This window comes from Oncorhynchus clarkii, chromosome 13, assembly GCF_045791955.1.
Source record: "Oncorhynchus clarkii lewisi isolate Uvic-CL-2024 chromosome 13, UVic_Ocla_1.0, whole genome shotgun sequence".
Classification (NCBI taxonomy): Eukaryota; Metazoa; Chordata; class Actinopteri; order Salmoniformes; family Salmonidae; genus Oncorhynchus; species Oncorhynchus clarkii.
In genome coordinates this window covers 46138945-46164544 of record NC_092159.1, presented here as the reverse complement: position 1 = coordinate 46164544, position 25600 = coordinate 46138945, and the positions used below count along the sequence as shown (strand labels likewise).

General features: G+C 41.1%; 1 protein-coding gene across 4 annotated transcripts; it reads left to right on the top strand.

The window, feature by feature from the left end:
- The first annotated feature begins 379 nt into the window (after positions 1–379).
- LOC139364884 (interleukin enhancer-binding factor 3 homolog) lies at positions 380–23105 on the top strand. Of its 4 annotated transcripts, none has more exons than XM_071102071.1 (19): positions 383–436; positions 4296–4388; positions 4934–5154; positions 5316–5496; positions 5762–5909; positions 9607–9698; positions 12129–12224; positions 12443–12554; positions 12670–12767; positions 13276–13387; positions 13470–13583; positions 13674–13879; positions 14022–14192; positions 14314–14451; positions 14953–15093; positions 15213–15333; positions 17298–17348; positions 21893–22288; positions 22383–23105. In XM_071102071.1, the coding sequence occupies exons 2-19, from the start codon at positions 4386–4388 to the stop codon at positions 22511–22513; spliced, it is 2532 nt and encodes an 843-aa protein (XP_070958172.1). In that variant the 5' UTR covers positions 383–436; positions 4296–4385; the 3' UTR covers positions 22514–23105. The 4 variants fall into 4 exon arrangements, with proteins under 4 accessions (XP_070958174.1, XP_070958172.1, XP_070958176.1 ...); XM_071102072.1 differs by having other exon boundaries at positions 384–436; positions 4293–4388; XM_071102073.1 differs by lacking the exons at positions 21893–22288; positions 22383–23105 and adding an exon at positions 20933–21192 and having other exon boundaries at positions 380–436; positions 4293–4388.
- Positions 23106–25600: the final 2495 nt, after the last annotated feature.

The window sequence follows — 25600 nt, the reverse complement described above, 5'->3', positions numbered from 1 at the left end:
TTTGATTGATTTAAAACCCCTTTCCCTTCCAAATGTGCCAATTACCCACTGATATGTATAAAGGGGCCTTCAAGAAAGTGGTAAATAAGAGGGCTGTTTGAAAGGGGTTTATATAAACATTGCCTCATATTTTTAACAGGTATTATAAACTGGGTGGTTCGAGCCCTGAATGCTGATTGGCTGACCAGACCAGACTGATATACAGTAGCTATGTAATTTGGGGAAATTGGCTGGTGATTATCCTACAGTACGGTAATGACTCATGAACTAGCTATCTTGTAATTTACATTTCAGAGTATACATCGAAAGGTGAAACGGGATTGGCTACTTCTTTAGTCACATGCTACTTTCGCCCAATTAGCTTTCAGAATTTGCTGTTCAGGTAGTCATTTCTGCTCCTCCGCGAAGAGAGTTGGAGCGAAGCGTTGCAGAATTGGTAAGTTTAGAAGGATGTTTCATAAAGATGCACATTATATTCAGATTTATGAAATTATTACCACCGTCCCTATGAACATGAATTAAGCAACTATATTACCAGTGACACTCATTTGCCGTTGTATGAATTACGTCTCGCAAGCTAACGTTAGCCTAGCAGCAGCCCTCTTTGTTCAGAACGCTCCCTCAGCTCGAAGCACAAGTAAGGCAGCATGCTAGCTACCTAACGTTATATTATGTAGAAATAATATTAGTAAGATAGGCGAATAGGAATTGAAAGCAAATGCAGGATTTTGGCCATAGTTATGTTTGATTGCCTACGTAGCTATGGCTAGGTAACGTTAGCTTCAATGCGAGGACACGACCATCTTGTGCTTACCACGCTAGCTAATCTCATGAAACGTTATCTAGCTAACTGGCTAGTTATCACAATATCATCGCATATGGCATTTTATATGTAACTATCTAGCTATATCCACATAGCTAGCAGTCTAATTGTGATGTGACTCGTGCAGGGGGCATATTCCAGACTGGCGCACTGAATTGAGGTTTGAAATTAAAATGGCGACTGGAAGAATTCTATTAGCCAGCAGGTCCTACCCACTTGCTTACAGCAACACTGACTAGGGGTAGACAGCGTTCATGTGTAGATAAAGACACCACAGAGCCTGCGCAAAATATAGCTCTGTATGCTGAATTGTCACATTATTTATCAACTGGTAGTTTTTTTCAGAAAAAGTGTATTTTTCCTCGGGTTAGGTAGCATAAGCCACAACAGCCATTTTGGAATATCAGTGTCAGCCAATTGGCTCCTTTGTTGTTCAGGTGACATGCAAATCCATAATGGCTACTGCAAGCTAACATTAGGACAAACATCAGTTTACTTAAAATCAAGCAGTCATTCGGTCTTCTTGGTGTAACAGTTGGGATAATGGGACAATTTGTGGTACAACCAGTTATCATCCCAAGATTGAGGTGTTTTCCCAAACCATATTTTGTGCCGGCTCCACAGTGTCTTAATCTAGACAGGAAGCCTGTCCGACCCTAGTGCCACTAAGCAAGTGGGTCGGATCTGCTGGCTAGGCCCTGGGTAGCAAATGATTATGTAAATGATCCTGACAGGCCACAATGTTGAATACAATTACATATACACTTTACCGACAAACCACCGTCAGAGTGGTTTGTCCTTCAGCTGCTTGAAATTTGAGACAAAATATCCACAGGAAAGTACTGTTTACCCAACTTTTTAGATTTAGCAGTAGGTATATGGTTCGTTCAGCACCAATGTAAAGTTAGATTTGTGTTGGATTATTCGGTTTGCTCTCCTCAACGGGGTTTGCAAAAGGTGCCTTAAAGTACTTGAATTTGGTACTCTGGAAAACCACTGGAATTTCTCGAGTTGGTACTTGGATAAGTACTTAAATTAAAATAATAGAACAGAAGATGCTCATGTTTATGAAATGCCAAAATGGCAGGCAAATTTAGATATAATCCTGCCTTTTGTGCATTGCTGGATTTTTGTTATCTTTTATTTCATGTAATGAAACATGGGACCAACAATTTACCTTTTTTTTTTTTACATTACTGGACCCAACCAACCCACACTGTAAAGTGCAACAAATGCATCACTGACATTGCAAGCATGGGTGAATGAACCCTGAAGGGGGAAAGGCACACGCTGCATCCTGCACTGGCGCCAGTTCTACGTTGTGATGTTTTCCTCTGCAACAACCTCCAGACCTTTGTTGCCAATCGCCTCATTCACAGGCTCCTGCCGTTCGCATGCCGTTTTCCTCACACAGCCATTCCAAATAGCGACACTAAAGCAGCCAGTCAGAAGCAAGACACTTCTTCGTAGCTATTAAGTAGTAGATGCCCAATAAAAATACAATAGTCATTAAGCTGGAATTGTGTAGTAAATTATGCCATTAGGCATGTCAACCCCTGCTCATCACTACTCAAGTTACGTTTCTACTCACTTACCACCATGTATGTAGTGAAACAACACTGAGTAGAACTTCTAAGGTAGTGATGTAAGCTGCAGGTTTTATTTTCATGAGGTTGTGGAGATACACGGTTATCTGGTGGCAACTAGAAATTATTGCATAATAGGAACTATTACAAGTTGATGGTCATTGAAAATAAATATTAGTGCTTAAAGTACTTAAGTCCTTTTAATTTGGCTTTTCACTGTCTATGAACCCTGCATCAATAGCTATTGAACCAAGCGTGCCATGAAAAGGGTATATGCTGAATCGCGGGATGATGGGAAAACAATCAAATCAAATTTTATTTGTCACATACACATGGTTAGCAGATGTTAATGCGAGTGTAGCGAAATGCTTGTGCTTCTAGTTCTGACAATGCGGTAATAACCAACAAGTAATCTAGCTAACAATTCCAAAACCCTTTTTGAGTAAATATTATTTTTATTCTGAAATTTAAAAAATAAAACTCCAAAAAAGGTGAGTCTTGTTCTCCATCCTTCAAATGTTTCTCCTGCAACTAGTGATGGGTCTGGAGAAGACTATGGTAAGTTGAGACTTGGGGAAGTTATCGCTTTGTAAATGTTAGTTGAAAAATTGCTCCTGCTGTTTTACACTAGCTAAGGTGTAACGGCTGTATGGAAGCATTCACATATCGCTGCCGTTACAATGTGTAGCTAGTTTCCTGAATGGAGGGATTTGACACATGATAGAAATGATCAGTTTGGTTGTGTACCTTGGATGACTTCTCAGCCAGGTATACTGTCAGAACTGAGCGGCTCAAGCCGTGGGGTACTGTCAGTTTATAATTGATGTCAACTGCAATGAACCGTTCATAGATTTTAACTGCAGTGTGCTCATGTGTTAAATGCATTTTGGCTTTAGGACTGCATTTACTGCAGGTCTGTCTGGTAACTGATACCCATATCATTCCAGACTGTACATGGGCTCTGAAATGTTAATTTCAAACTCAACGGCTAACTGAAGAACCATGTTTTTTTAAGGTCGTTATTGCTCTCCGAGTCATACTGGTATACAGGGGCAGTAGCCCAATTTATCTTCCTTGGTAGAGCTACGTTTTAGTCACTAACATATCTGGCATCTGCTCCTGCAGAACTGATTCATAATCAAACTGATTGAATCAGTGTTTTGAAAGTAGATGCTGTTGGTGCCCCTAAGGATTGTGCTACAGTTGTCCTGGCACTGCTTCAGCCCTGGTCCAACTTCTCCCATCTTTTATTTTTGGGAGGAAGAATGCGACAGGTGTCCTGCTCATCTGTAGTCCTACAATGATGGAGCTGCCCATTTTTAAATCAACACTTTTGGCGCTGAGTTTTATACAGTGAGGCTCAAATGGGAGAAACATTTTGAAGCAGAGGCGCAACCTTGTCCAATAACAGTGCTCATTGAGTCCTATTTTTTTCCCCTCCCTCATTCCGTGCCTACTGAACACAACCCAGGTTTGCAACAGGCTGCAGTAGGAACACCCATGTTACTGCCGGATCAGCACACTTAGCCTATGGGCAATTCCATGGTATCTGAATTATGCTGAGACTCCTGTGTAAATTGTTTAAAGCAGTCAATGTGCATAGTTGTTGTTAAACTTAGAAGTCAATGGTTTGTTTGGTATACATTTTAAAGTGAAAAATTGGTGTCTCCGTGTAATTCCGTTAGCATGGAATTTCCCTTGTCATGCAAAGCCACCCTTCACTTTAGGAAGGCGCATCCTTAGGTCTGTTCAAAGAAATCCCTATGTTCTGTTACCCTTAAATACCATGTTTTTATATTATCAATAAAATGACATTGCTATTCCAGGGGAATCTGGCCTTTTTATTGCTTTGCTAATTTTAAACATGTCCCTTTTGTTGTCAGCAGAACGAAGCAGCAGTGTTGGTGTTCTGTCTCAGGAAGGACCTGTTCTTGTATCACTGCCATATACACAGGATCGAAGACTCTAAAGCAACTATGGTACCGCTTTTCTTATACACTCATTTTTAGGAAGGCTATTTTGTGTAAACTGTTTCTCTTTGGTAGTGAACATGGAGCGCTTACATTTTACTAGCCTCACCACCATAATAATTTGCCTCTGCAAACATTCAACTGTATTTTTCTGACATAATTGATTGAGAAGATTATTTGTAAGTTAACAAGGACGTGGTATATAAGTAGACCTAAAAAAAAATCAGTTCCATCAAATGTCCACTAAGGGTAATTCAGGTTGCTGCCAGTCAAAACTGCCCTGGGCATTTGGAACACATGCTCCTGCTTGCACTTGGTTGCACTCTTCTAATTGGGTATGACTCTCACCCAGCAGTAGTCCATGGATGCGTATGTATGGACAGTGAAAGCTTGACATAGTGAAATAGTCCTTGTTAGTCATTACTGTATTTTGAGCATTACAGGGGGGGTGGATTTATCTCATTGACTGTTTCTTCCTATCAAAGCCACTTACTGACTACAATTGTGACCTGCTGAAGGTAATTCCTTAAAATAACTCCTCTTTTCCCATCCAGCCTCCTCCCCTGCGCCACCGCTCCATGCGTATCTTCATGAATGACGACCGCCACGTGATGGCCAAGCACTCCGCTGTGTACCCCACACAGGAGGAGCTGGAGGGTGTGCAGAACATGGTGTCCCACACCGAGCGTGCCCTCAAGGCTGTCTCCGACTGGCTGGACGAGCAGGAGAAGGTGGTCAAGTCTGAGCCAGACGGAACCGAGTCCGATAAAGAAAGGTAAGGGAGTGTGAAATTGTATTCAAAATGGTGCATGGGGTACAAAATGTCAGTTGCGTTGATATATGTTTTGCACCATCAAGGCTGGAGTGTTGGTGAAGGCAGCATCACTTTCAGCTTTAAGTTTCAAAAGTAATTGACCTGGGTACCCATGTCTCCAGTGAGCCCAAGGTGTCGGAACAGGCCACACGGTCCCTGCGTGGGGTGATGAGGGTGGGCCTGGTGGCCAAGGGCTTGCTGCTGAAGGGGGACCTAGACCTGGAGCTGGTGCTTTTGTGCAAGGACAAACCCACCATCACCCTGCTGAAGAATGTGGCAGACAACCTGGCTGTGCAACTCAAGGTGAGTCCATTTACCTACTGGTGTTTTCTGTGTCTTCATATAGAGTTGGCTTTGTGAAGTTGAATTTGACCTTTCGGGAATATACTCTCCTGCATCATTTCAGTTGTGGGGTGATGCGTTCATTTGGGAGGAATAGTCACAACTGAATTCGGTAGCAAATGTTTTTTTTTAGTTTTTTTACTTGGTGGTACATGACCTCGACTGTTTGGCGGGATAGCCACTACATGGCTATTGTATTAACAATCCCTCCTGTTCTACCTGGCAGACCATCACAGAGGACAAGTATGAGGTCACTCAGGTCATCCGTGAAGCCACCATCGTGATCAAGAGCACCAAGGAGCCTCCCCTGACCCTGACTATCAACATGACGTCCCCCCTGGTCCGCGAGGAGGTGGAGAAACAGGCTGCCGGAGGTAGGCTGCCACACAGGGGCAGATGGTTCACTAGCGCCCCCTTAGGCAGGGAGACTAAACAGGCAGGCAGCCAGTCTAGACAGATATTGTTTATTGGGCCATCAATGGAGCTAGGGGATATGTGGGACCTGTCATGTAATGAAACCATGCTATGTTTATAGCTCTTTAGACTCTCGTAGTTCCATGTAATGTGATGTACATTTTTGATGGCCCAATACACAGTATAGAAAGGCTAGTTACTGACTGAAAAGGGTTTTCTATTCCCTATGGAGTCCAGACATTAACTATATGAAGGCTTACTGAGAATAACAAAAAAACAAACACCACTTTGTTTGCATGTTTTACACTGAACACTGATGAACGGTTTGCATTGCAGCAAAAATGAGTTGCAAAGTGTTGTCAAGTGTTCTGGTTACTAGACCCAGCAGTGGGCTATTGACTGATGTTCATCAGCAGGGAGGACACGGGTTACAGATAACGCCAGGGGCTCTTTGGCTCTGCATGGCTGAATGTCACTTCTCCCAGTCACAGTCAAAATCAGGGGACAACTGTGATCGCAGTCTTTGTAAATCCAATACATGGGGGTATGTCCGACACAAAGGGAGTCATAAGTTCAATTAATGCAATAAATACCTACAGTGCCTTCTGTAATTATTGGCACAGTGAAGCATTTTAAATTTTGGCTCTATACTTCAACATTTTGGATACGAAATCAATGACCATGAGCTTAAAGTGCAGACTGTTAGCGTTAATTTGAGGATATTTTCATCCATATCAGTGAACCGTTAAAGTACAGCCCTTTTTGTACATAGTCCCCCCTGAGCAAAAGTATTGGGACAAATTCACTTGTGTATTAAAGTAGTAATACGTTTAGTGTTTGGTCCCATGTTCATAGCACACAATGACTACATCAAGCTTGTGGATGCTATCATGATTACGGATAATCCTGAAATAATCGTGAATAATTATTTGTTGAAGTTAGATACACATATCATACCACCCCAAAAATGCTAACCTCCCCTGTAATTGTGAGAGGTAAGCATGTCTTGGCAGTGTATTTGTGCTTCCAACTTTCTCACATCATTATTCATGATTCATTCCGGATTATCCGTAATCATGGTAGCATCCATATTAATGTAGAAGTGTTTTAGAAACGTATTCTTATTTACAATGAAGGTTACTCCAAAACGACACACAACATTATATACCATACATTTCTATTGGGCACAAAATAATCTGAAACACAACCAAAACAAACAGAAAATGCATCCAACAAATTAATCCTACAGACGAAGAACCATTTATGTGACATTTACAAAAAAAATGAGATATACATGAACAATCATTATTGGACACCCTTTTTCTATAGTGAACCCTTTTCACAAGCTTTCCACGCGCTAATTAACAATCATTTTAATTTTATAGATAGGCTCTCGTGGAATAACTGTTTATGTGCACCACTCAGAATGGACGGACAAGCGCACAACCTTTCTGTTGCTGATGAAAATCGCAGAAATGTGGGAAAGAAACTTAAAACAAAACAAAAAGAATGTAAAGACAGGCAAAGGAAGATCTTACGTGATGCGGGAAAACCCTATACAAATCGTAAGGGTCAAGAAAAAACTGGGAAAAGCTGTCCAAAAGAGGTATGTGGAAGAACCGTATATCAAACAATCAAGCTAGCTAGCTATAGAGTAGAGTAACTAACATGTATGTTGTGGGTTGTCTAATTTGTAACTATAGAGAAAACATATTAGCTAAAGTTCGTTGGCTAATAACTCATACATTATCGTTACAAATGTTATTGCTAGATTATAGAAGAAACATAGGTAGCTACTTTTTCTCCATCCACCGGATGATTCGACATGGCTACAGTAGCTAGCTAGTTACACTGTATCCTGCAGGGAAGAGCGTGTTCCACGACGTGCAGAAAGGAGTGTGGAAAGTGACTGATGAGCGCAAGCTGCATCTGTTCAACAGTTTCTACACTGTCCCATACGAGAAACAACAAGCGTTGATTCTCTCCGGCTTAGAACAGGTTAGAAATAAGACAAAACGCCTATTATTATAATAGCTATATTGAACACTTGCATAGTTTAACTTTGACAGTAATGATACGTACATTAACGTTAACTCTAAAAGTGCTGTGTTCCACAATGGTGCAATACAAACTCATTCCGTGTATAGATTGGGAGTGTTTTGTAGTTCTATGGTATGTTCACAATGAGGGCTTCATTTTAAATGAGACTAAGATTTCATGACTCAACTTTTAAGAAAAGTCATCATTGCTAAAGTTGATAGACCACCTTTAAATGAACCTCCATACAAATGAATTAACTACATATTGCATTTAAATTATTTACATGAAGGGCATCTGTACTTGAAAGTACTTAAAACATCATATCAGGTGTTAAAAAAGGACATCTTACAAGAGTCATGCAAAATGTCACATATACTGTTCTTCCACAAACTGAAATCATCACTGGAGATATACTGTTCTTCCACATTCTTAAAATTAAAACGGCAATAAAAAAAGTATTTTTTGAAATAACAAAAAAATATAAATTGTTGTTGGAAGATATGGGTATGGTGAATTATTTGTCAACCATAAAACACCTAATGTGGTACACACAATTAATAATATAAAAATAACTGATTATCTTAAAATGGAAAAATTGTCACATATATGGTTCTTCGTCTGTAGGATTCAAATGTTGAGTCAGAAGCTTTATGTAGTCATTGCATGCTATGAATATAGGACCAAATACTAAACTTTTTACTACTTTTATACACAAGTGAATTTGTACAAAAAGTGCTGTAATTACTAAACGGTTCACCCGGTATAGATACCCTCAAACACAAGCTGATGGTCTGCACTTTAACCTCGTAGTCATTGTTGGATTTGAAATCCAAACTTTTGGACTATAGAGCCAAAAGAAGACAAAATGCTTTGCTTTCCCAATTACGGAGGGCACTGTATATTATGGGAAAGGATACTAGTCGGTGGCGGCCCATGTTCCCCCTCAGACGTTCTAAACAGGAAGTTGGATGTACCCAACAGGCATCAACCTAGCCTTATCTATAACTGTGTCAACATTGAAGCCCAGTTTGGCTCTTGAAGGCCATCAGTTTTGCTGCAGTGTGGACTTGTTTTGATAATTTTGTGCATCTGATTCTCTCTGTCAAGCCTTCTAGTTTGTCAATTTTTAGGGACGCTGGACCTTTGACCAACTGGACGCTCTCTGTCTCGGAAGGGGCTAAGCAGTACACCCAGTATAGGGGTGAAGGGGAGGGGCTCTACCTCTCATTGTTATAGCAAAGCACTCAGACTTCATAACTGGGCTGAGGCATACGAGTTGACATTGAGTTAACATAATGGAGACAACCTCCCTTTTGATAATTCACTCCCACTGTAATCTTACATCCATACACATTTTTCTCCATATAGGCCTACTGGGAGTTATCTTAAGAAATCACCCACTTAACAACAGTTTCTGAAGTGGGTTGAAGTTACATATCTTTAGTGTAATTGCAGTTTCACTGAGAGGTTCAGACTATTAGTTCTCCAGGTGGGGGGGTCCCCCTCCCCTTCCCCGTCCTGCCTGTGGTTTGGGAAAGCTGCCTACTCCCCCTGGCCGTGTGACAGAACCCCCCTTGGTCAAACTGTACCTTGTCTTCTTATTCCACCCGCCAATAGAAACGCTATCAGTCAACGATCCACCGGATGTTCTGGACAGGCAGAAATGCCTTACTGCCTTGGCGTCTCTTCGCCACGCCAAGTGGTTCCAGGTTTGCATCTTGTCTTTATTTGTCTTAAAGTAGTTTTTTTCCATTTGACGCAGTTTCTTTCTTTGGTCGTTTTTTTCTGTGTTTTTATTTTTAAATGTCCTTTCGAAGTGTATCTATCACCTGTAGTAGACTTCTTACTCTGTGGTTTTTATAGCGTTTCCAAGGAAACCTTTGTCATTACCTTGTAGAGATGCTCTGCTGACTTAACAGGTTTGATTGCAGTGTCATTGAAAATGTTCAATGCTGCTTTTAGAAAGGACGTTCAACAATCCCCTCAAAGCAACCGTTGTCTTAAACCACAGCTTAATTTTGATCAGAGATGTGGAACTAACTTGCTACACTCGGGTGCAATATTTCTCAAATATTATCAATCTATCAATCGACAACCCTTTTCTGTACCATCATTGTGTTGAGGTTGATTCCTCGTTGTGGACTATGTTGATTCTTAGTCATCATAGTGAACTGTCATCTCTCGCTCTTAACTGTAAGCGCTCCATCTCTGCAGCCTTAGCTTGTAGAGTGTGTAGGCTCCAATCCCCCATGCTCTGGCTGTTTCAGCTTTCTGTGTGCCACAAAAAAGGAATATTGCACCTTAGTTAGAAATGTACGTTCACTCGTCAGTCTTCTGGGCCCTCATTTATAGACGTTGCTTACGCACAAAATACGCCCCAAAACATGCGTGCACCAAAGTTGGTATTAATTTTAAAAAATTAACTCTGTGAATGTGCCTTCCTCCCGCGAACTTTAGACCATGCATAAGCACAGTTTCTGGTGGTTGAAGTATTACATTGCAAGGTGGAAGTGGTAGCCTTGTGCTAATGGGGAATATTACTCCTACTCATAACAAACGGGTGGCCTAGCTAAAAAAATAATGCCAAAATCAGCCATTTAGCGAGAAGAGCTAAATGTTTTTATTTTCTTTGAATTCTAAAATAAAATCCCATTTCACTCACATGATCATTGCAGAATAAATTCTTCAGCTTTTCTGACTCAAGGGCTACTCGCAAAATGGTCTATAGGCCTACAACAAGTTAGTGTAGGCTACCATTCTTCCCATCGCTCGTTGAATTTGACTTACGTTACTTGAAATAGCTTATCTATTTACTACTGTATTTTGCTCTGTGATCCATTCCAAAATGCCGTTTAACAGTAGAACAGACTGTTCACCTTTTCATTGACGTTTGTAGGCTAGGCCTACGTCTGAATACTGTAGACTTTTCATTTAGAAGCATAAAACATACATCATAACCATTTGCATAATACATTCCTCAACTTTTCTGGCCATGTTAAGACTGTTGAGTTTATATTCCTGAAGTAGCCATATAACAAATGACCATAACACCTCTCATTTGGGCCAATTGGAAGTGCTATTTATAATGTCATGTTTTTAGTCTATGCATCCAACAGGAGAATTTACAGGTGAACAGGCAGTTGATCTTTTGCATTGAAGTGTGTAGGCCTATGGTAGGTAAAAAAAAAAATTCAGAGTAGATATTATTTCAGAACTTGCGGGCATTGCTACATATTTAAGTTTGTGGGGGAGAAGTTGATGCAAAACATTATTGCATTCAACGATCTGCTTACAGGTCCACAATTTGCAATTCATTTTGTCTTTCAGATACAGCATAAGAGAACATTCTGCCAACACAAGACATTTGATCAAGATCACCATTGCTATTCCCTTTAGATGCTGTCTTTGCCTAATTCCAATAGTAGTATACAGCAAATGAGGGCATTATTGTCACCATAAAATGTGAAATATGGGAGTTTCTGGTGGAGTTATCCTGCTTGTTAACGCGCACACTTAAAAATAATTATGACCGGTCTGATTTCTAACGGGGAAAATGCATATGTTTGACATGCGCAAAGTTTGTATAAATCCTTTTGTCCGTGCGCAGTCTTTTCAGAAATGACGCACATACTTACTGTTAAATTCACGCAATGGTTATAAATGAGGCCCCTGGTATACCCCATACAATAACCTTTAGAGCTACTGTAAGGTGTATCACCACTCATTAAACTAAGCACATTATAAATACTGTCATTGTCCTACATTTTTCCATGTCAGCATTTGGTTTTACATTGACTCCCCTTCTCCCTCTTAATCACAAGTTGACACATTTTTGATACGGAGCTGCAAGAAGCACAATTGCTCAATCACCACTCGGTCATGCCTATTACTGTACCACTGATCAAATCTGCTTTTTATTTCACACACATGGAGTTGTACATTGAATTCAATAACCACATCTGCAGACAGAACAAATATCAGATTCATACTGCACTCTTCCCATTCTGTACCACAATAATGACAAAGCAGAGCCGTTAGTCTGTGTGGCTTTTTGATGTAGCTGCGTCTTCGTGTTTTTGTGAGTTCTTGTTTGACTAAGGCTCCCTTTCCCTCCTCCCCCTCCCTGCTTGTGTCTCCAGGCCAGGGCCAATGGGCTGAGGTCCTGCGTCATCGTCATCCGTATCCTGAGGGACTTGTGCTCCCGCGTCCGCACTTGGGCCCCACTGCATGGATGGGTTAGTCACCAGAAGCATTTTCTGCCAGCTGGTGGTTCGAATGCAAATTTTGTTTGAGAAATGTCATGCTAATTACAGTGGTCAGGTTTGATGTGTAAGATGGGAATTTATTTTAAGGGGCTTAGTACATCAAACTGCAACAATTTCTTATTTACAGCCTTTTTATCCAATTTGCCAAACATCTAGAAATTCAAACATCTTCCCTTCACCCCTTCTAGCCAATAGAGCTGCTGTGTGAGAAGGCAATTGGCACAGGGAACCGGCCAATGGGGGCAGGAGAGGCTCTGCGAAGAGTTTTGGAGTGTCTGGCTTCTGGAATCCTCATGGCTGGTGAGTAGTCTCAAAGAGCGGAGAGGACATGTCCTCCCACCTCTGCTTAATATATATAGTAGTAATTCCACATCACAAGCCAAAAGATTGTAAAAATGTGCCTGTTTGTTTTTAGATGGTGCTGGAATCTGTGATCCATGTGAGAAGGATCTGACAGATGCTATTGGCCACCTGGACCTCCAGCAGAGGGAGGACCTCACACAGAGTGCCCAGGTGAGTCACATCTACATCCACAGGGCCTCCCGTGTGACGCAGTGGTCTAAGGCACTGCATCGCAGTTGCTAGCTGTGCCACTAGAGATCCTGGTTTGAGTCCAGGCTCTGTCGCAGCCGGCTGTGCTCGGGAGACCCAGCGTCGTCCGGGTTAGTGGAGGGTTTGGCCGGCAGGGATGTCCTTGTCCCATCGCGTTCTAGTGACTCCTGTGGCGTGCCGGGCGCATGCATGCTGACACCGTCGCCAGGTGTATGGTGTTTCCTCTGACACATTGGTGTGGCTGGCTTCCGGGTTAAGTGGGCATTGTCAAGAAGCAGTGCGGCTTGGTTGGGTGGTGTTTCGGAGGACGCATGGCTCTCAACCTTCGCCTCTCCCGCGTTCGTACGGGAGTTTCAGCGATGCGACGACTAACTACCAATTGGATACCACCATTTTTTTTATTTTTTTTATCTACACCCTGTTTGCTGTAGTGAATGGAAAAAATCACCACCTGTTCATCTGTTTTCAGCATGCCTTAAGGCTGTCTGCCTTCGGACAGCTTCACAAAGTGCTAGGGATGGACCCCCTTCCCTCCAAAATGCCCCGGAAACCCAGGAGCGAGACCCCAATTGACTATACAGGTAAGCCAGGCTGCAGACATGTGCATACAATTTAGTGTCCATATTTTGGAAAGGCTCAGCAGTCCCTGTGTTTTTGTTGCAGTCCAAATCCCCCCCAGTACAACCTACGCCCCACCAATGAAGAGGCCCATCGAGGAGGAGGAAGGAGGGGAGGACAAAAGTCCAAACAAGAAGAAAAAGAAGTTGCAAAAGAAATGTAGGTGTTGCCAAGTTCTTCCTGTTCAGCACAGTTCTTCAGTGTTAGTGGCAGTTAAAAAAAAAGAATCCTTATCTTCACTCCCCCCAGCCCCAGATGAGAAGTCGGAGCCTCCCCAGGCCATGAATGCTCTGATGAGGCTGAACCAGCTGAAGCCTGGCCTGCAGTATAAACTCCTCTCCCAAACTGGCCCGGTGCACGTGCCAGTCTTCACCATGGCTGTTGAGGTGGACAGCAAGAGCTTTGAAGCCTCAGGCCCATCCAAACGCACTGCCAAGCTTCACGTTGCTGTCAAGGTGAGTGGGTGGATGTGGATGTACGGGGTAAGTGGTATATGTTCTAAGCATTTGGTGTGTTGTCATTAAATCTGAAGATTGTAACTATTGTCTGCTGCGCTTCACATGTTCCTTTCCAATCTTCTGCCTGGCCCAATCATAGGTCCTCCAGGACATGGGCCTCCCCACAGGTGTGGAGCTGAAGACTGCTGAGCCAGTGAAGACTGAGGTGGCAACGGCCATTGTGGAGGAGGTGAAACCCTGCATCACTCCCATCGCAATGGACACCGCAGCCACAGGGGCGGACAGCGTGGAGGCCACAGACGGTGCAGAGGTATGGGTCCTCGGAGTAGAACTCAAAACCATGTTTTTGGACACTAGGCTCGGTTTTGACTCCAGTTTATTGTATTGCACTTGTTTACAGAGAAATTAAAATGTCTGTCTCTTTGTCTTAGAGTGCTCGTCAACAGGGACCAATCCTGACCAAACATGGGAAGAACCCTGTGATGGAGCTGAATGAGAAGCGGCGCGGCCTCAAGTATGAGCTCATCTCAGAGACCGGAGGCAGCCACGACAAACGCTTCGTCATGGAGGTAAGTGTCTCAGGCGTGGACGATGTGCCCATCCACCCTGAAACCAGACTGATGCCTTTAGGATCTAACAGTAAATATCTAGCTGCTTCAATGAATGAAGAAGTTTACTTTATTTGCACCAATCTCGATTTTATTAAAATTTTATAGAGGTGTCTATTTTTATTTTTTGTGTTTTGAGTATTTACCCCTGCATCACTATACTGAGAGCTTTGTCATTTCTAACATTACATTGGGGTGTTTTTGGAGCTTTGTTCATGTATATCTGTGGCTCCCATACTGCAGAATGAGCAACAAGGAAGTATATTGGTGAGGTACATCTTTCAAACAGTGTCTGGACACTTCTATACCAACATTCAAATAGAAATTTGGTTCAAATAAAGTGGACTTGTCCTTTTTAAACATTGACAATAACAACACGAGCTTGGCTTTGACACAAATTATGTGTCTCATGCTTTATTCTGTTCTTGTCTATGTATTGACCGGTCTTTCCCCCTGTTCCAGGTGGAGATAGACGAACAGAAGTTCCAAGGGACTGGCTCCAATAAGAAGGTGGCCAAGGCCTATGCTGCCTTGGCAGCCCTGGACAAACTCTTCCCAGAGGGCTCTGTGACTGAGGCAGCCAAGAAGAAGAAACTCCCAATGGTAAGATTCCCTCTGCCTTCCTCTCTTTGCTTGCTGTTGTTTGTAAAATATATTAGCTGAGTAATGATGGTTGCTGCTGACCAGTCTGTCCATTTAGTCCTTGTGTTTTCTCCCAACAGCATGGGTTTGGCATGATGGGTGACCCGACTGGTGACCCGGCAGCCACTCCCAGGGGCAGGGGTAGAGGGCGTGGCAGGGGGAGGGGCCGAGGGTTCAATAATGGTGGCAGCTATGGACAAGGTAAAACAGAGCTATATGCTACCTACAGTGCCCTCAAAGTATTCACACCCCTTTATTTTCTCCATGTTTTGTTACAGCCTGAATTTAAAATTGATTAAATGTATAGTTTGTCATTGGCATTACACATTACCTCAATGTCACATTTTTGAATGTCTACCCCATCTCTGTACCCCACACATACAATTATTTGTTAGGTTCCTAAGTTGAGCAGTGAATTTCAAACACAGATTAAACCACAAAGACCAGGGAGGTTTGCCAATGCCTTGCAAAGAAGGGCACATATTGGTAGATGGGTGTAAAAATTATTTCAAAAAGTAATCCCTTTGAGCATGTTGAAGTTACTAATTACACTTTGGATGGTGTATCAATACACCCAGTCACTACAAAGATAAAGGCATCCTTCCCAACTCAGTTGCCGTAGAGGAGGGAAACCGCTCAGGGATTTCAGAGGCCAATGGTGACTTTAAAACGGGTACAGAGTTTAATGGCTGTGATCGGACTAACTGAGGATGGATCAACATTAGTTACTCCACAACACTAACCTAATTGACAGTGAAAAGGAAGCTTGTACAGAGTAAAACATATTCCAAAAGATGCATCCTGTTTGCAACAAGGCACTAAACTAATACTGCAAAAAATGTGGCAAAGCAATTCACTTTTTGTCCTGAATACAGTGTTATGGATATTCTTGTAATCTTTAAGGACTGGGTTTTTCAGGATAAAAAAATAAACTGGGTGGCGCTAAGCACAGACAAAATCCTAGAGAAAAAACCTGGTTGTCTGTTTTCCATCAGGCAGTGGGAGACGATGGCAGGACAATAGCCTAACACACAAGGCCAGCTATACACAGGAGTTGCTTATCAAGAAGACATTGAATGTTCCGGAGTTGCCTAGTTACAGATTTGACTTCAATCAGCTTGTAAATCTTTGGCAAGAGTTGAAAATAGCTGTCTAGCAATTGTGCGCTACCGTGCATAAATGAATTTTGTCCCCCCACACCAAACGCGATCATGACACACAGGTTAAAATATCAAAACAAACTGAACCAATGACATTAATTTGGAGACAGGTCGAAAAGCATTAAACATGTTAGGTAGCTAGGTTAGCTAGGTTGCTTGCACTTGATGGCTAATTTGTACTATTTGGCTAGCTTGTTGTAGCTAATTTGTCCTGGGATATAAACATTGAGTTGTTATTTTACCTGAAATGCACAAGGTCCTCTACTCCGACAATTCATCCACACACAAAACGGCCAACCAAATTGTTTCTAGTCATCTCTCCTCCTTCCAGGCTTTTTCATCTTTGAACTTTCATTGTATTACCACGACGACCGGCAAAACATTTCATATTTCAATCACCCACGTGGGTATAACCAATGAGTTGCAGAGCGATTTGCGTCAGAAAATAAATGAGTTCTATTTTAGCCCTTGGCAACGCAGACGCTCGGTGGCACTCGCAATAATTGAATAACATGGATTTCTAAATGTATTTTGCGACGTGACCGGTCTGGTCAACATGTAACAAATGACCAACAACCAACTTGACAAAGCTTGAAGAATTTTAAAAAGAATGCAAATATTGTACAGTCCATGTGTGTAAAGCTCTTGGACCTAACCAGAAAGACTCACAGCTGTAATCGCTGCCAAAGGTGATTCTAACATGTATTGACCCAGGGGTGTGTATATATATTTTTTGGGTCCACAAACATGTTTTTCTTTTGTCATTATGTGTGATTGTGTGTAGGTTGTCAGGTCAGGAGAAAAAAAATCAATTTTGAATTCAGGCTCTAATACAAGAAAATTTGGGATTGGGTATGAGTACTTTCTGAAGGTATTATTTGCAATTATTGTGTGTTCTGTACCTGAATTGACTTTATGCTGTAAATACTGTCTTTCAACATTAAATGGTAGGCAACATCTCATGTCGACTGAGAAATGTAATGGTTGGTTTGCTTAACTCCTCAGGTGGCTATGGAAGTTATGGATATGGGAACAATGGAAACTCTGGAGGCTATAGTGAGTATTGATTTTCCCTCCTCTTCCAATCCCTGGAATAGTCTTCCGACTTCTAGTCTGGTTTTTATTTGATATGTCCACTAGAGGTCGACCGATTATAATTTTAACGCCGATACCGATTTATTGGGAGGACCAAAAAAAGCAGATACCGATTTTTATATATATTTGTAATAATTACAAAGCTACTGACTGAACCTTTATTTTAATTTATAATAAAGAAAATCTAATAAAGAAAATCTATTTGGTCTCAAATAATGAAACATGTTCAATTTGGTTTAAATAATGCAAAAACAGTGTTGAAGGTAAAAGTGCAATATGTGCCATATAAAAAAGCTAATGTTTAAGTTCCTTGCTCAGAACATGAGAACATATGAAAGCTGGTGGTTCAATATTCCCAGTTAAGAAGTTTTAGGTTGTAGTTATTATAGGAATTAATATATTTCTCTATACCATTTGTATTTCATATACAGTGCCTTGCGAAAGTATTCGGCCCCCTTGAACTTTGCGACCTTTTGCCAAATTTCAGGCTTCAAACATAAAGATATAAAACTGTATTTTTTTGTGAAGAATCAACAACAAGTGGGACACAATCATGAAGTGGAACGACATTTATTGGATATTTCAAACTTTTTTAACAAATCAAAAACTGAAAAAGTGGGCGTGCAAAATTATTCAGCCCCTTTACTTTCAGTGCAGCAAACTCTCTCCAGAAGTTCAGTGAGGATCTCTGAATGATCCAATGTTGACATAAATGACTAATGATGATAAATACAATCCACCTGTGTGTAATCAAGTCTCCGTATAAATGCACCTGCACTGTGATAGTCTCAGAGGTCCGTTAAAAGCGCAGAGAGCATCATGAAGAACAAGGAACACACCAGGCAGGTCCGAGATACTGTTGTGAAGAAGTTTAAAGCCGGATTTGGATACAAAAAGATTTCCCAAGCTTTAAACATCCCAAGGAGCACTGTGCAAGTGATAATATTGAAATGGAAGGAGTATCAGACCACTGCAAATCTACCAAGACCTGGCCGTCCCTCTAAACTTTCAGCTCATACAAGGAGAAGACTGATCAGAGATGCAGCCAAGAGGCCCATGATCACTCTGGATGAACTGCAGAGATCTACAGCTGAGGTGGGAGACTCTGTCCATAGGACAACAATCAGTCGTATATTGCACAAATCTGGCCTTTATGGAAGAGTGGCAAGAAGAAAGCCATTTCTTAAAGATATCCATAAAAAGTGTTGTTTAAAGTTTGCCACAAGCCACCTGGGAGACACACCAAACATGTGGAAGAAGGTGCTCTGGTCAGATGAAACCAAAATTGAACTTTTTGGCAACAATGCAAACCGTTATGTTTGGCGTAAAGCAACACAGCTGAACACACCATCCCCACTGTCAAACATGGTGGTGGCAGCATCATGGTTTGGGCCTGCTTTTCTTCAGCAGGGACAGGGAAGATGGTTAAAATTGATGGGAAGATGGGTGGAGCCAAATACAGGACCATTCTGGAAGAACCTGATGGAGTCTGCAAAAGACCTGAGACTGGGATGGAGATTTGTCTTCCAACAAGACAATGATCCAAAACATAAAGCAAAATCTACAATGGAATGGTTCAAAAATAAACATATCCAGGTGTTAGAATGGCCAAGTCAAAGTCCAGACCTGAATCCAATCGAGAATCTGTGGAAAGAACTGAAAACTGCTGTTCACAAATGCTCTCCATCCTACCTCACTGAGCTCGAGCTGTTTTGCAAGGAGGAATGGGAAAAAATGTCAGTCTCTCGATGTGCAAAACTGATAGAGACATACCCTAAGCGACTTACAGCTGTAATCGCAGCAAAAGGTGGCGCTACAAAGTATTAACTTAAGGGGACTGAATAATTTTGCACGCCCAATTTTTCCGTTTTTGATTTGTTAAAAAACGTTTGAAATATCCAATAAATGTCGTTCCACTTCATGATTGTGTCCCACTTGTTGTTGATTCTTCACAAAAAAATACAGTTTTATATCTTTGTTTGAAGCCTGAAATGTGGCAAAAGGTCGCAAAGTTCAAGGGGGCCGACTACTTTCGCAAGGCACTGTACCTTTGACTATTGGATGTTCTTTATAGGCACTTTAGTAATGTCAGCTTAATCTCGGTAGTTGATAGGCTTGAAGTCATAAACAGCGCTGTGCTTCAAGCACTGCTAAGAGCTGCTGGCAAAACGCAGTAAACAGAAGTGCTGTTTGAATGAATGCTTACGAGCCTGCTGCTGCCTACCACCATATCGAATCATAGATGTAATTACAATAAACACACAGAAATACGAGCCTTTGGTCATTAATATGGTCAAATCCGGAAACTATCATTTCGAAAACAAAACATTTATAGTTTCAGTGAAATACGGAACCATTCCGTATTTTTGTTGAACGGGTGGCAAGGGACAATTTCTCAAGGTAATATTGCCTGCTAACATGCATTTATTTTAACTAAATATGCAGGTTTAAAAATATATACTTCTGTGTATTGATTTTAAGAAAGGCATTGATGTTTATGGTTAGGTTCATTTGTGCAACGAATGTGCTTTTTCCACTAATGCGCTTTTGTTAAATCATCACCCGTTTGGCGGAGTTGAATTAGGCTGTGATTTGATGATAAATTAACAGGCACCGCATTGATTATATGCAACGCAGGACAAGCTAGTTAACCTAGTAATATAGTCAAGCATGTGTAGTTAACGAGTGATTATGTGAAGATTGTTTTCTATAGGATCAATTTAATGCTAGCTAGCAACTTACCTTGGCTTGTTGCAGCTACAAGGTCCCTTTGACACTGCACTCACGTAACAGGTGGTCAGCCTGCCACAGTTTCCTCATGGATTGTAATGTAATCGGCAATAATCGGTAATCGACCTTTTGGACGCCGATTGTTATGAAAACTTGTAATCGGCCATACCAATTTTAATCGGTCAACCTCTATAATGTCCACCTTTATCAGGAGGACATTACAAGAGGGGTTCTCACTCTACTCACATTGTAATATTAGCAGAAGTTCAAATCAAATTTTTATTTGTCACATACACATGGTTAGCAGATGTTAATGCGAGTGTAGCGAAATGCAGTGTAGTTTGATCAGAGCACAACATGCCTAGCCATCTTGGAGGAGAGTTAGTGGCATACATCTGGAGGTTCCCAACAAGACAAGACCTGGGAAAAGTTATTTTGTATCTATAATCAAAGTATCTTTTTGTTTTGTAGAGTATGCCATTGTTTAGATGACATTCAAACTATCAAAGAAGGAACCGGAGTGCTCTTATTCCTGGTTCAATTATGATTTTACATTTCTCTGCTTTGTTAAGCCACAGGACTCAATCTATATCACTTTGACCCCCCCATATGAGAGACACCCCTCCTACCAGCAGCCTGTTCTGAGGAAACACCTTCTTGAGCGTGACCGGAGCAGAGAAATCTAAAAGTCCCAACAAACAAAAAAAGCTGTTTGAAAACAATTTGACCAAATCATTGACACATGCCACTTTTTATGGCAAAAAACAAACCAATCTAATTCAATTTTTCCTTCTCTGCTCTGTCTCATTCTTTAGGTGACTTTGTCTCAGACTGCTATGGCTACCACGAATTTGCTACATAGATCATCCCAATCTTTTAAATCAAAACAAAATGTAGAGAAAGAGGAGCAAACTATAGTGTTCCCGCAACATGAACTCCAATCACTCCCCTGGGAAAAAAACTCCCTTTGCTTACCTGCTCCGACTCATGTCCCAACGCCTAGAGAGATGGGAGGCCAGTGAGTGCTTGTTGCCTTTGGTCAGCTTCCATACCCTCTGCCAACCCTGGGACGTACCTGGACACCTGGATATGCCAAAAGCCACAGGCACACTTTTCCAATAGACTGCTTTCCTTAGTGGAATTGAGACCAGAGCATTATGGTTGGCTGATGGATAATGGCCCACTGTGATGACATGCACATTGGAGTGGGTCAGACTGGGGAGATTGATCCCATTGTGGCCATCTGTCTTGAATGTCTAGGAAAAAAGTTACATTTCTTATGTGAACGGTCTTATTTCATTTCATTGTCTGAACATGTATTATCAATCACCTCATTGTCAACCTGTTTTTTTGCCTTTTGTTATGGGATCATAAGGCTGCTTTGGATATTTGCAGTTTTTTATTCAAATGTCAGAATTGCTAAATCATGGCGGTTACATGCTAGTCTTATCTTAAATGACAATATTCACAATGCCCCTCATTTACCTCACATGTGAGGCACCGTTAGGCATGAAAAAACCACGGCGTTGTTGATACTTGCACAAGACTGATTTTGACATTCTGCATTATGATTGTGAAGTAAAAAATAAAGTCTTGTATGTTTTTAAAAAATAAATGTGATATCCCATTCAATAATGTGGTACTACAATTTTAGTGAAACGCTTCACTTTCTTGAAGATGCAATGTATTATTCTTAGTGCCTTTACAAGCATGGGTGTGACAGCAGTAGAACTCTCTACAAAACCCCCTCTTAATCTAATGCTTCTTTCTTTTAGATTATTACAATAGTGGAGCAAATGGTGGAGCTGCGGCTGCTGGCACCGTTACTGAAGTCCCTGCGGCCAGCACTGCAGGCGTGACAGCTACAGGAACCTACAGTTCATACTACCAGAATGATGGAGGCTACTCCAGCCCTTCTCCAGCCCCCAAAGCCCCTGTCAAAAAGGAGGCCAAGTCAACCTTCCCTGGACCACCAGGAGTTGGAGGGGCCCAAGGGGCCTACCAGACCACCCCTGGTCAGAGTGCCTATAACCAGTATGGCCAGGGCTATGGGCAAGGCAATAAGACCTTCAATCAAAACCAGGCAGGAGCAGGAGTTTATCCTTACAGCACTGCCTACCCCAGCCAGGTGACCGGCAGCGCTGTTGCCAGCCAAGACTACAGTTACGACGGTAAGTTGGATTCTCGGCAAAGGGGAACACAGGTGCACCGTAACCTAAACTGTTTTATCCACAGTTTATCTAATCAACTTACTCTTTTCCGTAGGTTACGGAAATCAGTCAAATTACAACGCACAGGCAGGAGCCAACCAGAGCTATGGTGCAAATCCAGCTCCATACCACAACCCAGTAGGATACGGCAGGGGAGACCCCACCATGAACTACCAGTACAGATAGACTGAATCCGTGATGGTAGCTATCCTGGTTTTTCCATGTCTGCGTGCATTTGGTTATTTTCTTTACTTTAAAGAAATAAACTGGACTTATTAGTTGGCAGTTCCCCACGGCTGAATCAAATAGTCTATTTCATCAGTTTGGTCAGTGTTCAAGCTTGTATTTTCTTTGTATGCACTCCACCAATTTCCCCTCCCCACCATCACTACCACTCAAAAAGAGGGAATGACATCTTTTTTTTTTTTTACCACCAGTTATGATTTTATTTCTGTCCATACACAAGTTAACTATGTTGTTTTTGGCTGAGGATTTGTTTAAATTTTCATTTCACATTACAATGGGTCTGGAGAACTGCTTGTTTGAAGTATTTGTTTGTAATTTTAGACATTTATTTTTCAATGTTTTACTTGATGTATTTCTGTAGTTTTAATTTTAACAAATAATTTTGGAAGTTACTAGAAATACATTTTAAATGTCAATCACATTTCTGGTCAAAGTAGATTTGGTGGTTGGGATTATTTCATTTTTTTCTCAGAACAGTGTATAAGAAAGTGGTGTTTGTATCAATAAAGGACTTATTTTGGAGCAAAGCAAATTGTGTGTTGACCAAGCATTTCACTTCATGAAAGATACTCTCTATTAACCTTAAGTGCCCTCACAGATTTCAGAAAATACATTTGTAGTCAACATTGTGCAATGAAATGTTACATTTGTCCTTTTGGAGATGCTCCTATCCAGAGAGACTTACTTACATTCATTTTAAGATGGCTAGGTGGGACAACCACATCTGTCATAGTACATGTTTCCTTAATGTCCTTATGCTTATCCTAATGTTCCTTAAAATCAGCAAAACTAGCTACCTGTCAAATTATAATCGGTAACAATTTTTGGATTACCCAAACTAATTTATTCTGATTACATTCAGTACTTTAAGATTACTTTCCCCATAAAATACATTGGAAGACAAATGTATGTTACCAATTGGACCACATCTATTGTAGGAAAAATCAATGTTAGTTTACATAGCTGGCCATATATGGATGTTAAATTGTTCTTTATGGGTTGGCTATGTAGGCTTCTTATCTAACCCATCACTTTCTACTGCATATAAACATTAAAACCAAAGTCAGAATTCCAGTCATTCCAATAAATGTTTTACCCCTTGATCTTCAAGAATAGGACTTGGAAATATGGAAGTATAGATTACCCAAATGATTTTACCTGAGCATAACCCCAAAACTAAGGATTTATTAGCCAGCCCTACTCTGATTTTGTTGATTGGACTCATTGATTTGAGTTGAAAAATAAATGGTGAGCTCATGGAATGGCATGCTTTGAGCACTACTGAAATGTGCTATTTACATGTGAAAAATGAATGCCAAATGCTGCATTTACTATAGGCCTATTGTTTACCTTTTTGTTGGTGACACTTTATCTTGATAATATGCAGCTGTTTAAAGGGCAAATCCACAGATGAAACAATACGGACACCGCCTCGGTTTTGGTAAAAAGATGAGGGATGGGCCTGGAGAAATGTAACCACTGAGATGAATAGACCGCTATGGATACAAGGACTGACCATGATACCAAAATTGTTTTAACCGTATGAGGCTATATGGTGTTTGTTCACATTTACAATGTTTACAAACATTGGAGAAAAACAAGCATATATTGTGTTCTAATGGAGTGTGACAGTTGAACTAAACTCCTGAGGCATTTATTAGTTATATTCTTCAAGAATCAATGATCTATACATAAGTCAAAAACGGATGTAGCAACTACAGATTTCCCCTTTAAGTCTATCAAAAGGGTGCTAGTTTGAGCAAGTGTCCATTAGGCCTATGGATTTTTTTTTTATCAGCATGAATTAGATTGAGCAATAAAAGCACCACTTTTATTCAATATGCTGGGATCCGCACTATGCAGCTGTTGCAAGGACACATTTTTCACTGGATGTCCACTGGTTTCAAAAACAATGATTGATAGGCAGCCTAAACTTATTGAATTCAACCATTATTGGGTTCAAAAAAACATTTAGATTTGTGAACACCCATCCACAACCAGTAAGGCGCAAACAGATTAAATGAGAGAGCAGCAGTGTGATTCACATCAATGAGCTATGTAGATATCAATATCGCCTTAGACTACACCACTGCTGTCATCCTTACCTCCAAGTGTTTATTCAAATTGGATAATCTTTGGATGCAGTCGCACCATTGGAAGACAGCTTGGACTGTAGCCTACAAAAGCCAATTCCTGCTCTTTTCCCGCGATCCATCAAACACATTTGGTGTGTCATCATAGTGCTCTCTGACTTGTGGTCAGACTCGCTTTGGTGAAACAAACTTAACATTGATTTGAATGTCATTGAGAAAACATCCTTTCTGAATTTAAAAGTAATCCTCGAAGTAATCATCTAGTTTTTCAAAAGTATCTGTAATCTGATTCTAATATTTTTGCTGATAACGTAACGGATTACAGTTACCATTTTTTTGTAATCTCTTACATGTAACGGATTACATATAATCCGTTACTCCCCAACCCTGTTCAGATGCAGCCTGAATGAGGTGAACATGTGGGTGATTGTGATGAAGTGTCATGCTCCGACAGTTTTATCAGAAACCGGGATAACAGCTCATTGCCCTTACAATGCTGGGACAGCAGCATATGATCCAGCTCTTTGGTTTGCGACAAACTCCTACAAATTACATTAAGTGTCAAACAGATTGGATGAATCTACGTATCTGGTACTTGATGAAGTGTTAAAATGTGTATTAATACAAAAAGGAAAGACACAGTTTACAACCAAGTAGTACTTGGTTGGGTATCAACTGATTCCTCATCAGAGTTGTCTGTGGAAATTGTTTGTGCCACAGCCCACTGAAAGAAGAAAAGCAATGGCATTACATGTCAAAATGTTTGATTCGATTAATACCATTTATAGCATAACCAAAAGGCCTTTCCATTTGTGGTCAGCATACTTTGTTTACCCCAATTTGAGCTGATCTGGATGTCTCCCTCTGCCCCTCTCTTTCTGCTTCAGCACTGACTGTCAGTCTCGAGGAGCCACGGTGGGATGCCAGCTAGGTG